Source organism: Amphimedon queenslandica, unplaced genomic scaffold (genome assembly GCF_000090795.2).
Source record: "Amphimedon queenslandica unplaced genomic scaffold, v1.1 AMPQUscaffold_13356, whole genome shotgun sequence".
Taxonomy (NCBI): domain Eukaryota; kingdom Metazoa; phylum Porifera; class Demospongiae; order Haplosclerida; family Niphatidae; genus Amphimedon; species Amphimedon queenslandica.
In genome coordinates, this window is record NW_003546408.1 from 150,300 (window position 1) to 162,446 (window position 12,147).

Genomic DNA, 12,147 nt, shown 5'->3' on the forward strand with positions numbered 1-12,147 from the left:
GGAAAGAAAAAGACAATTAATTATTATTATTGTTACTAGTAGACTTAGTAGTGCTTAGAGATTTGTCAATATTGCTGGATACTTGTAGAGCATTTTGTACCTTTAGTAGAGATATTATAGACATACATAGATCTAGATCTAATTTTCAATAAATATTTTTTGTTTGTTAATCAATCACAATGTACAACAGCACAGACACAGAGTTTCATTAAAAATACCATGTACTTATTATTTAAAGCACAGTATACTTGTTGTGATTGTGAACTCTTTTAAAGCAATGTAAGGACAGTTGGGTTTTGAAGCTTCACATTCTCACATTCATACAGTATGTAGAGGTGATACATGAATAATGCTATCTAAAGGAGGTTGGTATTGGGAATATTCTTTATTTGTTTTCCAATCTATGCAGATTCCCTTGATTATGCTGCATATAAACAGTTTATAGCTGCTTATTTCACAATATAAAGTGAGAGAATGACAAATGTAATGTTGAATAAAACACAAAATGAAGACTCATTCCCTCACATCACCCGGTACTCAAACACAAGTCATGTGAGAGGTGGTCATGTGACATTACTGTGTATAATAACATTATTAGTGGTAGAAGGAGTAGTTCCATTACTCTGCTGCTGAGCAAAGAGAGATGAGGAGAGAGGAGAGGATGGTATTGAATTTGAAGGTGAAGAGATGTTGCTCTTTGAGGAAGGAACGGTTAACTTTAACTTCTTGCTTCTATTGGTTTTGATGCCACGCCCACTCCTTTTGACAGCTGGTCGAGAGGGCGTGTTACTGTTACCGTGACGGTGAGGTATAGACCCACCCATTTCTGTATCTCCACCTCCAACCACATCAACGTAGTCTCCGTTAGTTGTTTCATTAGTGGCCAGTGAGGTTATGCTAGGAGCATGACTAGGAGTGGGAGAGGAAGAGGGGATGGACTGGGAGGGTGGGGGCTTCTTTGTGGAGGGAACCGTCTCGGGTTTTTGAGGATTCTTTCTCTTCCTTGATTTCGTGATTTTCTGTTTCGAGACTTCCTCCTGAGCCTTCTTCTCAGCTTGCTTGGCTAAAACTATACAAGAGAGAGAACAAAAATAATAATTACGACAAAAAACATTTAACTAACATCTTGTCTCCATTTCTTCATCATCTAAAAGGAGTGAGACAACCTCTTTTGGTTTGAGTGTGTCTATTTTGAAATCCCCTCCTGATATCACCATCTTCTGTATCTCGCTCTTCTCGTGGGCTCGCTGGAGTATCCTCTCCTCAATACTTCCCTTCACTATCAGCCTGTATACTGTTACCTGTTTAGTCTGACCTAATCTATGAGCTCGGTCCATGGCCTAGGGAAGAGAAGAAAGAAAGGAGATGGATTCATATAGTACAGCATATCTCTTCATTCTCTCTCTTACCTGCTGGTCTACAGTGGGGTTCCAATCACTATCATAAAATATCACGGTATCTGCCGCTGTCAAGTTGATCCCCAGACCCCCTGCTCGTGTGCTGAGGAGGAAAACAAAAATATCCGACTTTGTCTGGAAGTCGGCAACCATGTCGCGTCGATCGGATATCCTAGAAGAGCCGTCGAGTCTAATGTACTTGTGGTGTCTGTAGCTCATGAACTCCTCGAGGAGATCAATCATTCTTGTCATTTGAGAGTACACTAGGACACGATGGCCTTCTCTCTTTAGTTTAGAGAGGAGCTTATCAAGAACAAGCATCTTGTGACTATCAGTTATCATCTTCTCTTTATCTGGAGAGAGAGAGAAAGAGGGAGAAGAAAGTTACTTAAAATTCTAAATCTAATCCAGTTACTTGGTATGTTAATGTACGACCACCCCCTGTCCTTAGGGTGCATTGCTTCTAGTCCTCCTCTAATGGGTGTGGTCAGACAGAGCTCTCCTGTAGCTTGAGTAACCCCACATTGGAAAAGACTCTTGACCTCCTGGTCTCCGCCCTCTTTAAGGAGGTCGACATGATACTGGGCACCTCGATCAACAGTGTAGAATAAACTGAACTGAGAATTAATCTAAAAAGAAAACAATGACAATAATAATAATAATGTGCATGTACATATACATGTAGTTACTAAATGTAAGTATGTCCATGTACATACATGAGTACCTTGGGTTCAAAAGCATTATAAAAATAAGAAGGTAATTCTGTTAGTTGACAGTGTCTGTACTCAACAGAATCAGAGGGAGAAGAGGAGGTACGGTCAATAAAACAAGAGGCGCTGCTGGCTGATATCCTCCTATGAGATCCTTCGCTCGACACTGTCGTACTGATCTGGTTCAGATCTGATGTCGAGCTCTCTTGTTGCTCTTTAATTAGAGTAATTATGTGCGTCGTGTGGGTGTAAGATGAAGAGGCGTGGCCTGTGAATACGAGCTGTGATAATACCAGACTTTGTGCAATTGAGAAATAAGAGAGAGAGAAGGAGGGGGTGAGAAGTAATTGATGCCTAAAACGAAGACAAGATTTGAGTTGAGTTAACTTATGCAATATGTACATGTACGCGTATCTTGTACCTTTTAAAAATACAATATTTATAGGACAAAGGACCCTCTTCCTCCTCCTCTTCTTTCCAAGTTCTCCAGTAATATAACAACTGCAAGCTGGCGGCCATTTCAGCTATCAATTTCATCCTATAAACAAATACATATAGATGTAAATGAGATGTACAAAATGTACATGTCAATTGTTTTACCTGCATATTGCTCCAGATGAGTATATCCCAGCTGCATCCGAAGGTGTTAAATTTGCGAGTCTTAAAAAATTCCAGAGGCCACCTCCACTACTGGTTGAAGATTGATGGGCGTGGTCAGCAGTAGCCACACCCAAATGCAATGTCAGCAATCTATAAAATTTGATATTTAATAATTAAATGATAATATTTGTACTATACCTTTGACGAGACTCGTTGAGTGGGCGGAGACAATAATGATAAAGTAGGCGAGGCAATGGGAGGGGAGAAATTGACAAGTTAATGGGAGAGAGAACATCTCTTCTCTCAAATAATTCAGGATGATTACAAACCTACAATGACAACATAGTAACACTGCTATAATCCTTTAATTCCATGTACTTTTCTAAACTGCATGACAATGTTCATGAGAGTGGAGGTTGAGTCTTTTGAAGTGTTAGAGTGAGAGAGAGAGGATTTCAATAAATCATCAATTGATATTCGCTCCTTTAATCTGTGATATAATTCTTTCTGACGTGACGATAGACCACAAGACAAATGAACCTCAATCTAATTAATAGTATAATTAAAGGGGCTGCAAGTTAATAATAATCAGTAAATTACTTTTTCAGCCATTTCGTGTTCAACGTCTTTCTTGATTCTTCTTAACATGAACGGCTTCAGAATCATGTGCAGACGAGAGAGTTGATCTAAGGAGAGGAAAGATAAGGTCACATACAATACTAATAGTGGTACTCACTCTCGTCAAGTGCTGATTTCTTCTCGGCGTGATTCTCAATGTCTTTAGAGAACCATTCGCTGAACTCGTCATGTGAATCAAACATTGTCGGCATTATGAAGTGTAGCAATGCCCAGAGCTAGAGAGAAAGAAAGTATATGTTTTACGTTGAGTAGAAAGTTTGAACAGATTCCCATCAAAATTAATTTTTTTGTAAATTTTTTAATTTGCTCCAAAATCAGGTCAAAGTCCCTGTACTATAGTACAGGGTCATTGGCCAAATTTCACCAAAAATGACTAGGAGAGAATTCTTTGTTTTTATAATTTATTCTGATACATATACATGTTCTTATGTCGTGTAGCAAGTTTGAGCCGATTCCGATCAAAATTAGATTTTTATGAATTTTAAAGTTACTCCAAAATCGGGTCAAAGTCCCTGTACTATAGTACAGGGTCATTGGCTAAATTTCGCCAAAAATGACTAGGAGAAAATTCTCCATTTTTATAATGTTTTCTGATACATATACATGTTCCTATGTTGTGTAGCAAGTTTGAGCCGATTCTGATCGAAACTAGATTTTTTATGAATTTTTAAAGTTACTCCAAAATCAGGTCAAAGTCCCTGTACTATAGTACAGGGTCATTGGTCAAATTTCGCCAAAAATGACTAGGAGAGAATTCTTCATTTTTATAATTTATTCCGATACATATACAAGTTCTTATGTCATGTAGCAAGTTTGAGCTGATTCCAATCAAAATTGAATTTTTTATGAATTTTTAAAGTTGCTTGAAAAGCTGCATGTTATACTCACCTCAGCCATTGTGTTCTGTATTGGGGTCCCGGTCAATAAAAGACGATTCCGACAATTGAAACTCATCAAAAGCTTCCAACGAACACTTTTAAATTAATAAAACAAATAATTATAACTATAATAAATATATTCTCATACCTTGAGCTACTTTTAATGGCCTGTGCCTCATCGAGTATCATGTACTGCCACTTTAAGCGCTGGAAATATTTGAAATCCTGCACCACCTGCAAAGATACGAATCACTCGTGCATAGGAGCTGATAAATATGTAGATAGAACAACATACATGTACCAAAACATATTTTTCTATTGATAAGAACAAGGCTGATAGGTCGACCCATCATACCCTCACTACTTTTCCCCAGTATATAAAGCAGACCTCTTCTCTATCTCTCAGCATGTCAATAGACCTGAGCTTTCTGTCATATTAATTTTTTGGAAGGTCACTCTTAAATAAGGAGTGACCATAAATAAATAAATAATAATAGCTTTTATATTAATGTACATGTACATGTACATGTATCTACATGCATGTGCATTGCCAATTAAAGCAAAGCTAGGTTAAGAATGATCACTTACTAGTTGATAGCTTGTGATTAGGACATGAAAGGGAGCATTTCGATGACTTAGCAACTTCTAAAATTTAAATTTAAAATCACATACTAAAATCAGCTATACACAGAATACCTGGTTCCAATATTTCCTGATGACTTTCCTCTCATATGGACTACCCCAGTAAGGTAACACCTAATGGAAGAGAGAGAGAGAGAGAGAGAGGTGAAAATGAAAAAAGTTATTTTTGTTTGTTGATTTTGTTTGTTATTATAACTTACTGTGAAAGTATCAACAAATCTTGTACACTCTTGCTGCCAGTTGTGAAGTGTTGAGGCAGGAGACACTATTAGAAATGGGCCCCAAATATTTTGATGCTACACAAAGAAAGAAGAACATCAATTGTGTGAACAGTAGAAGATACGTGGTCATGTAATGTAGTCCTTACTTCTGCTAAATGAGCCAGTAGTGCTATACTCTGTACAGTCTTACCCAGGCCCATCTCATCAGCTAATATACCATTAATACCCTACACACAAGAGAGATTAAATGACTATTGTTGTGTGTGTATGTACTTGATCATATAAACTAGCTAGCCAGTTCATTCCTTTCAATTGGTAGGCCTTTAATTGTCCACGAAATATTGACGGTTGAGATAACTCATGATCAATTGCTAGGGCTGGATTAGCTAAACTAAAATTCTGATCAACTAAAAGAGAGAGAAAGAACAAACAGAGAGGGTTATTATACATAAACAATATGTACAATACAAATGTACATGTACACCAATCTTACATGATTGCTGCAGATCAACATTGTTGGTATCAATTGGTTTACGAGCTGCTTCAACGTAACTCTCATGCTGCAGAAAAGACGAAAGGTTTCTATTGATTCTCTCTCTCTTTCCCTTTCTCTTACTTTGCTTCTGTGTCTCTCAACAGCTGCTTGTACATTAGTAAGTGCATGTGCCTTTACAGCTTCAGTATCTATAATAATAAAACAATAATTACATTATTACAATGAACTAAGATCATATGACATACGTGTACATGCACAAACAATCACTGACCATAATCATCAGCTTCCTCCATTCTATTCAAAACTGTCTGTGGTACATTCTCCTTCACTAGTGGTTTGTCTTCTAAACTTTTCAGTATTTCTTCAGTGGATTTCTCTTCACCTTTAGGAGACGAGCATTACTATGATAGCACAAAATAAAAAAGACGGAACTACCTGTGAATTTCTTTGACATGAAATGTGCATAAAGTTCTGTTTGTGTAATTAGAAAATTCAATTTTCTTTGTTGACGTCGAGCCTAAACAATCGGTTAGGTCAATCAAGAGGACTAAATAAGGAGAACATACTTCTCTCATTTCCTCGTAAAGTTTAAGTTGTTCCTGAGCTTCTTTTTCTGCCTTCTTCCTTGCCTCTTTCTCAACCTTCTCATATTTCTTCCAGTAAGCCAGAACCTCCTTTGTCACCTTTCTTGCTCTGGGCTGGACACAGTTACTCTCTTTGCTTTGCTTCTGGGACTTTGCTGCCCACCTCCTCACTTCCCTCTGACAATAGACAGCAATCTGGAAAAGAAAAAAGAGAGTAAATGGTATTAACTACATGTATATCAGACGTGTGGATATGGATATGCACATATACAGACTAGTAATACAGTACATGTACAAAACGTACATTATAATACAATATTATAGGGAAATTAGTTTAGAAAACATATACATGTACACTACTGCCAATATAAACCATTAGATCATGATATCAAAGCCTCTGGTCTTTACTTTCTTATTATTGGACGAGATTATGTGTCTCGCTTGTGAAAATACTTTAGCCATTCTTGGAATATCTTTCTTTACGATATAGCTCCAGAGTTTTTTACGGTAATCCATCGGATTCTGACTGCTTCCCCTTTTGACGCTCCCAGCTCTACTTGAGTTCCTATCGAATTCCGAATCATCATCACCCCACTTATCATCCTAAGAGAAAGGGAGGAGAGATGGTTATTTCAGACCCTACATTTCCTTACTCACCTTTCTTGACACACTATCAGCTTTTGTATGATCTTCTTTCAATCTCCTTGTACTCTGCCTTGTGCTCTTTCTCTTCTTCTTCTCTGCCTCCACTCTCCTACATATCTCTGGGTACCTGTCCTCTTGCAGTACCAGACCAGCACTGATGTACTGATATCGTCTGATCTTTGAGAGCCTCTTAAGCCGTCGCTTCCACTTGAGTTTCTGCTTGTAACGTAGCTCAAGCATCAGCTGGAGTTTATCATTATCCCCTATCTCTGATTCGGACTCGTCTGTGTCACTCAATAACAGATCCTGAGGGAGGAAGGGAGTGTGTACATAATGCACACGACAAATGACGACATACATGTACATGATGTATAATGTACGTGTACATATAATGAGTACATGTGTGCATTATGTGCATGTACGTGTACATGTATTTTACTTTACCTTTATCCATTTTCTTTCTGGTGTAACATTTTTAAAGTTAAAAAACTTTTCTTTCTGCAGCCTGCAAGAGTGATAATAATAAATAAATAAGGATGACGTGTAAATGTAGCAAATTGTGTGCCACCATGTGTACCTTTTTGGAACTGAAGGATTCGCGAAAGGATTCTCTCTTTCTCCCTCTTCCATCTCCTCCTCCTCCACCTCCTCTTTCCCCTTTCTGTCTGTCCAGGTATCCTCCACAACGCTGAGGTATGGTTTTACATTTAGAACTCTCTCCAGGCGCTGTATGTGGAGGGGTAGGGCTAGCCTTGGTACAGTCATATTGGATTGAGACGTGGGGCCAGTGGGAACCTCTCCCACTCCTGCTGGAACCTTCTCAATCTTCTTCACAGACATTAATTGGTATTTTGATAAGAATAGAGACAAAGGGGCAAGGGAGAGAGGGCCTTCAGGGGCAGAAAAATCTTACACGCAAACCTAAAGTGGAAGGAAACATGAAAATGGTTTAAAAGTGTAAGAACTCACCAGTTAGGAGACTTTTGTGGAGGAGAGACAGAGAGAGAAAGAGCCACTGTCACTCTTCACCAAACGAAGGTCCACCCGAGCTTTTTTATTTCAAACAAAGGGCAGACCACAAGAGGCGAGATTTCCCCTCCCTCCCTCTCTCACTCTTTCTCTGTGAAAAGAGAAAGAGGAGAACAGTCGATGAAGAATGCACAAAGTTTAATATGAGCCACCTCTACAGTAGCGTGCCAGGGACAGAAGCGTGGCAACCCAAAGACAGAGAGTGTGGTAGAGATAGATGGGATTGTGTGGTAGTGTGTGTATGCGCCGTGAGTGTTGCAGCGTGGTGATCTGGCCCCGACATTCCTCCCCAATGGAAGGAGCCGATAAGGAGGAGGACCCCCGACACCGCAGCCATCTTTACAATGACACGGGACCCGAGACACAAAACTAATCCGGTTTGCTACGGACATTCCCGTATTAAAGTTAGCTAAAATTTTATGAATTAATTACTAGTTATTTAACTAAGTTTATTAATATTAACCCTTTTGCTTTTTGGTTTTGTTCTCTTTTCAGGTTTCTTCAATGCATTCTCTTAGGTTTCTGTCCAGTATTTCAAAAAGGTCCAGGGTATTAACCCTACAGTACAAAACCCAGTATTGTTGGTATCACGGTGAGTCTCAAGGCTCAAGAATAGGCTCTCCGTTGGAACTGAGGGACGATGTCAAACAAAATGTCGACCAAATGAAATCGATTGTCTTTGATCTCCAGTTGCATGCAAAGCGTATCTGTAAAGGTGGAGGGGAGACAGCTCGGAAGAGACACACGGATCAAGGGAAATTGTTTGCACGTGATAGGATCGACCGACTATTGGACCCCGGGTCTCCGTTTCTAGAACTCTCTCAGTTAGCTGGATACAATATGTACACTGATGATGATGATAGGATAGAGGATATACCAGCAGCTGGGATCATTACTGGCATAGGGAGGGTATCAGGGAGAGAGTGCATGGTAGTTGCTAATGATGCGACAGTAAAGGGTGGGACCTATTACCCCATTACTGTCAAGAAGCACGTGAGAGCTCAGGAGATAGCACAAGAAAACCGTCTACCCTGTATCTATCTTGTTGACTCGGGCGGGGCCATGTTAAAGCATCAGCGTGACGTGTTTCCAGATCGGGATCATTTTGGACGAATATTTTATAATCAAGCCCGAATGTCTTCTCTCTCTATACCCCAGGTTGCTGTGGTGTTGGGTTCTTGTACAGCAGGTGGGGCATATGTTCCAGCAATGTCTGATGAAAGTATCATCGTAAAGCAACAAGGTACTATATTCCTTGCTGGACCGCCGCTCGTCAAAGCAGCTACAAACGAGGTCATATCATCTGAAGATTTGGGCGGAGCTGACGTCCACTGCAAGATATCAGGTGTGGCTGATCACTACGCAACCAACGATGACCACGCCCTTTACTTGGCAAGGGAGTGTATACGAAATCTTAATTATGTCAAAACTCCTGATATCAGCATAGAGGCAACTGAAGATCCTCTCTATCCTCAGGAAGATCTGTACGGCCTAGTGCCTACTAGCCTGAAGAAATCTTATGATGTACGTGAGGTCATAGCTAGGCTAGTTGATGGGAGTCGCTTTGCTGAATTTAAAGAATTATACGGAAATACACTCGTCACTGGCTTTGCCCGCCTTCATGGCTACCCACTGGGAATAGTTGCAAACAATGGTATACTAAACTCAGAGTCTGCCCTGAAGGGAACGCACTTTATTGAGCTCTGCTGTCAGAGAAAGATACCACTACTCTTCCTACAGAACACGACCGGCTTCGTAGTTGGAAGAAATGCAGAACACGGAGGGATTGCTAAAAATGGAGCAAAAATGGTGACCGCCGTAGCCTGTGCTAAAGTACCTAAAATCACTGTTTTGATCGGCGGGAGCTTTGGAGCCGGGAACTATGGTATGTGTGGACGCGCGTACAGTCCAAGGTTCCTTTACATGTGGCCCAATGCACGCATATCAGTAATGGGAGGGGAGCAGGCTGCAGGGGTACTGGTATCGCTCGACATAAAGAAACTAGAGAAACAAGGAAAGACTGTGACACCGGAGATGATCGAAGAGATGAAGCGCCCGATCATTGAGAGGTACGAGAGAGAGGGACACCCATACTTCTCTAGTGCTAGGCTATGGGACGACGGAGTGATAGACCCAGCGGACACTAGGAGGATACTGGGACTGAGTCTTAGCGCCTGTTTCAATGCTCCCATTGAAAAAACTAGTTTTGGAGTGTTTAGAATGTGAAATTATGTTTTTTAGGCCAATGTAATCATGCATTTATTATTGTTAAAAAATAATAAAATTAATTTTGGTAATTAGATGCGTAGGTGGTCAGTTCAATAGGTGGAGCTATGGGTGTGGCTAAATATGGCAGTTCCTGATCCCTACATTATATTAGGTATTGATAGAAGTGCAAATGAGAGAGAAATAAAGATTAGATACCAACAATTAGTGAGAAAAGTAAGAAGCAAAAATTCCTCCACTAATTACATTTTTTGGTAGTGTCACCCAGATAAGCTCCACCCCGATTCCACGCCTATCCAAAGAGCAGAAGCCACAGAAGAATTTCACAAATTAAGCTCCGCCTACCAGCTACTAATTAATAAAGACTCAAGATTAAAATATGACGTGGAACAAAAAAGCAATGAAGTGACAGAAAAAAGTATCATTAACGAAACAATATCATTAAACGAAATGATACTGAGTGGCGAGGGAGAGAGAAGAGAGTATGTTTATGATTGTCGCTGTGGAGGCGTTTACACTATTTCAGCAGGAGAACTGTTAAAAGAAGAACTAATAGTTCCATGTGACACTTGTTCTCTTAATGTACAAGTAATACATAGTCATTAGCATTAAAATTTCTATTATATTTTTAATAATATTTAATTGTTATTGGGATTGTATTATAAGCAAATTTAATTGTTAAAAGTCGTTAAAATAATAATATTATTATTTATTGATAATCATTTTTTAATCTTCATAAATCTGTACTTGATAGCCCAACAACGTATGCCAGATGTCTTAGATGAGAGGGTAAGAACCAGTAGCAGCCATACAGAGCAAGGAAGAACAACAAGAGAATAACAGTATCTGATACATAACAGTCAAAGATATAACAAAATATCAATCAAAGTATCAAACTACTTAGATTTAATACATGCAGATAGAAACACAGAAAGGTAGCAATCATTATAATTACCCTTATAACAAAAAATACACAATCCATTCCATATAATACAGTAGTGGGTTACACAAAGTCAATGATAACAACATACCCGCTCCATCTTTCGTTACTATCAGTACAGTTAATAAAAGGATACACATTGCATAATACTCAAAAGGCTCCAACATGTTCATGGCCGTCGTGGCCTCCAGAGCAAGCTTCAATCTCTTTATCTTGTTCAAGGCCTCCATTTTTACCTGTTCTGTAAAGGGCGTGGGTTAACAGAACCACGCCCATACCTTTTCAGGTGTGGCTTTAATTTTTTGCACGTTGAAATACAATCACCACAGTACTGAGATGAGTTCTATTGGAACAGGGGTAATTTTATTAATCTTAAAATATGTGAATATTTTGTTTTCTGTAGTATGATCTCTCAGCTTCAACTTATTCCCCGGATGGGCGAGTATTTCAAATAGAATATGCTTCAAAAGCACTTGAAAACAGCGGGTATGAAAAATAAATAACTTGACTAGTTAAAATTTTAATTATTATTATTTTGTCGTAAAGTACTGCAGTTGGTTTGAGGTGTAAAGATGGCGTTGTTTTTGCCGTTGAAAAACTAGTGATGTCAAAGCTTCATGAGGCAGGATCTGACAGGAGGATATTCACTGTTGACAATCACGTTGGGATCGTAAGTAACTGGGTGTGGCTTTCATTGAATGTAGTCCCTCCTATTGTATAGGCTTCAGCTGGTTTGATAGCAGATGCCAGAAAGGTGAGGAATCTAGTTTATACATAATATGTGTTGCACGTAGCATATTATTACTCATGCAACTCAACTTGAATCATAAGGACATTAATAATGTTATGTAATATAAACGTGGGCCTGGGGTCTTTTTAGAACCAATTCTGATGGACATATGTACATGTAGTAGCCAGTAAAAAATTGAGAATTCTCTCCTAGTCATTTTTGGCAAAATTTGGCCAAAGACCCTGTACTAAACATAAAAAATTAAAAAAAAACAAGATTGAGTAGGATTCCGAACGACCAACGAAAATGCAAAATGAAAATCCTACTCTCGTGACGCAAATTCTACTCTACATTGTACTTTTAATGTTCTTATGTAAAAGTTATGGATCACCTTACAATGTAGAGTAGAA

The 12,147-nt window shown here is 39.1% G+C and overlaps 4 protein-coding genes and 1 long non-coding RNA gene across 5 annotated transcripts in view; 3 read left to right on the forward strand and 2 right to left on the reverse strand.

Annotated features, from left to right (window-relative positions):
• Positions 1-462: 462 nt before the first annotated feature.
• LOC100639949 (DNA helicase INO80) lies at positions 463-8,112 on the reverse strand. The gene is made up of 28 exons (XM_019997718.1): positions 7,782-8,112; positions 7,390-7,733; positions 7,257-7,317; positions 6,825-7,118; positions 6,576-6,770; positions 6,150-6,362; positions 6,019-6,100; positions 5,855-5,965; positions 5,704-5,771; positions 5,581-5,647; positions 5,361-5,494; positions 5,234-5,314; positions 5,067-5,162; positions 4,921-4,980; positions 4,813-4,869; positions 4,373-4,458; positions 4,235-4,319; positions 3,444-3,561; positions 3,308-3,393; positions 3,086-3,253; positions 2,906-3,036; positions 2,708-2,857; positions 2,529-2,645; positions 2,122-2,461; positions 1,813-2,026; positions 1,410-1,750; positions 1,124-1,340; positions 463-1,069 (listed from the first exon to the last, which is right to left on the reverse strand). The coding sequence occupies exons 2-28, from the start codon at positions 7,650-7,652 to the stop codon at positions 564-566; spliced, it is 4,341 nt and encodes a 1,446-aa protein (XP_019853277.1). The 5' UTR covers positions 7,653-7,733; positions 7,782-8,112; the 3' UTR covers positions 463-563.
• Positions 8,113-8,292: 180 nt separating this feature from the next.
• LOC100640077 (methylcrotonoyl-CoA carboxylase beta chain, mitochondrial-like) lies at positions 8,293-10,129 on the forward strand. The gene has a single exon (XM_011406202.2). The coding sequence runs from the start codon at positions 8,346-8,348 to the stop codon at positions 10,065-10,067; it is 1,722 nt and encodes a 573-aa protein (XP_011404504.2). The 5' UTR covers positions 8,293-8,345; the 3' UTR covers positions 10,068-10,129.
• Positions 10,130-10,145: 16 nt separating this feature from the next.
• Positions 10,146-10,752, forward strand: LOC105313081 (dnaJ homolog subfamily C member 24-like). Its single transcript, XM_011406222.2, has 2 exons — positions 10,146-10,283; positions 10,326-10,752. Exons 1-2 carry the CDS (start codon positions 10,191-10,193, stop codon positions 10,671-10,673), a joined length of 441 nt encoding a protein of 146 aa, XP_011404524.2. The 5' UTR covers positions 10,146-10,190; the 3' UTR covers positions 10,674-10,752.
• Positions 10,705-11,265, reverse strand: LOC100640710 (uncharacterized). Its single transcript, XR_898162.2, has 2 exons — positions 11,144-11,265; positions 10,705-10,913 (listed from the first exon to the last, which is right to left on the reverse strand). It is a non-coding gene; the product is annotated as an uncharacterized LOC100640710 (long non-coding RNA).
• A 22-nt stretch (positions 11,266-11,287) lies between these two features.
• LOC100640838 (proteasome subunit alpha type-3-like) overlaps positions 11,288-12,147 on the forward strand; it is a 3,548-nt gene continuing 2,688 nt past the window's right edge. Inside the window, exons 1-4 of the mRNA XM_003387239.3 lie at positions 11,288-11,364; positions 11,411-11,493; positions 11,554-11,677; positions 11,729-11,761. Coding sequence (XP_003387287.1) covers positions 11,344-11,364; positions 11,411-11,493; positions 11,554-11,677; positions 11,729-11,761 — 261 coding nt within the window. The 5' untranslated portion in view covers positions 11,288-11,343. The remainder of the gene's footprint in view (positions 11,365-11,410; positions 11,494-11,553; positions 11,678-11,728; positions 11,762-12,147) is intronic.

Bases quoted from the DNA above. Each gene is read 5' to 3' on its own strand.
- LOC100640077 (XM_011406202.2), top strand. From the start codon at position 8,346: ATGCATTCTCTTAGGTTTCTGTCCAGTATTTCAAAAAGGTCCAGGGTA.
- LOC100639949 (XM_019997718.1), bottom strand. From the start codon at position 7,652: ATGTCTGTGAAGAAGATTGAGAAGGTTCCAGCAGGAGTGGGAGAGGTT. The intron at 5,772-5,854 runs GTCAGTGATTGT...TTATTATTATAG, and splicing joins GGAGGAAGCTGATGATTATG to ATACTGAAGCTGTAAAGGCA. The intron at 4,459-4,812 runs GTAAGTGATCAT...GTATCTTTGCAG, and splicing joins TAATCACAAGCTATCAACTA to GTGGTGCAGGATTTCAAATA.
- LOC105313081 (XM_011406222.2), top strand. From the start codon at position 10,191: ATGGCAGTTCCTGATCCCTACATTATATTAGGTATTGATAGAAGTGCA. The intron at 10,284-10,325 runs GTAAGAAGCAAA...ATTTTTTGGTAG, and splicing joins ACCAACAATTAGTGAGAAAA to TGTCACCCAGATAAGCTCCA.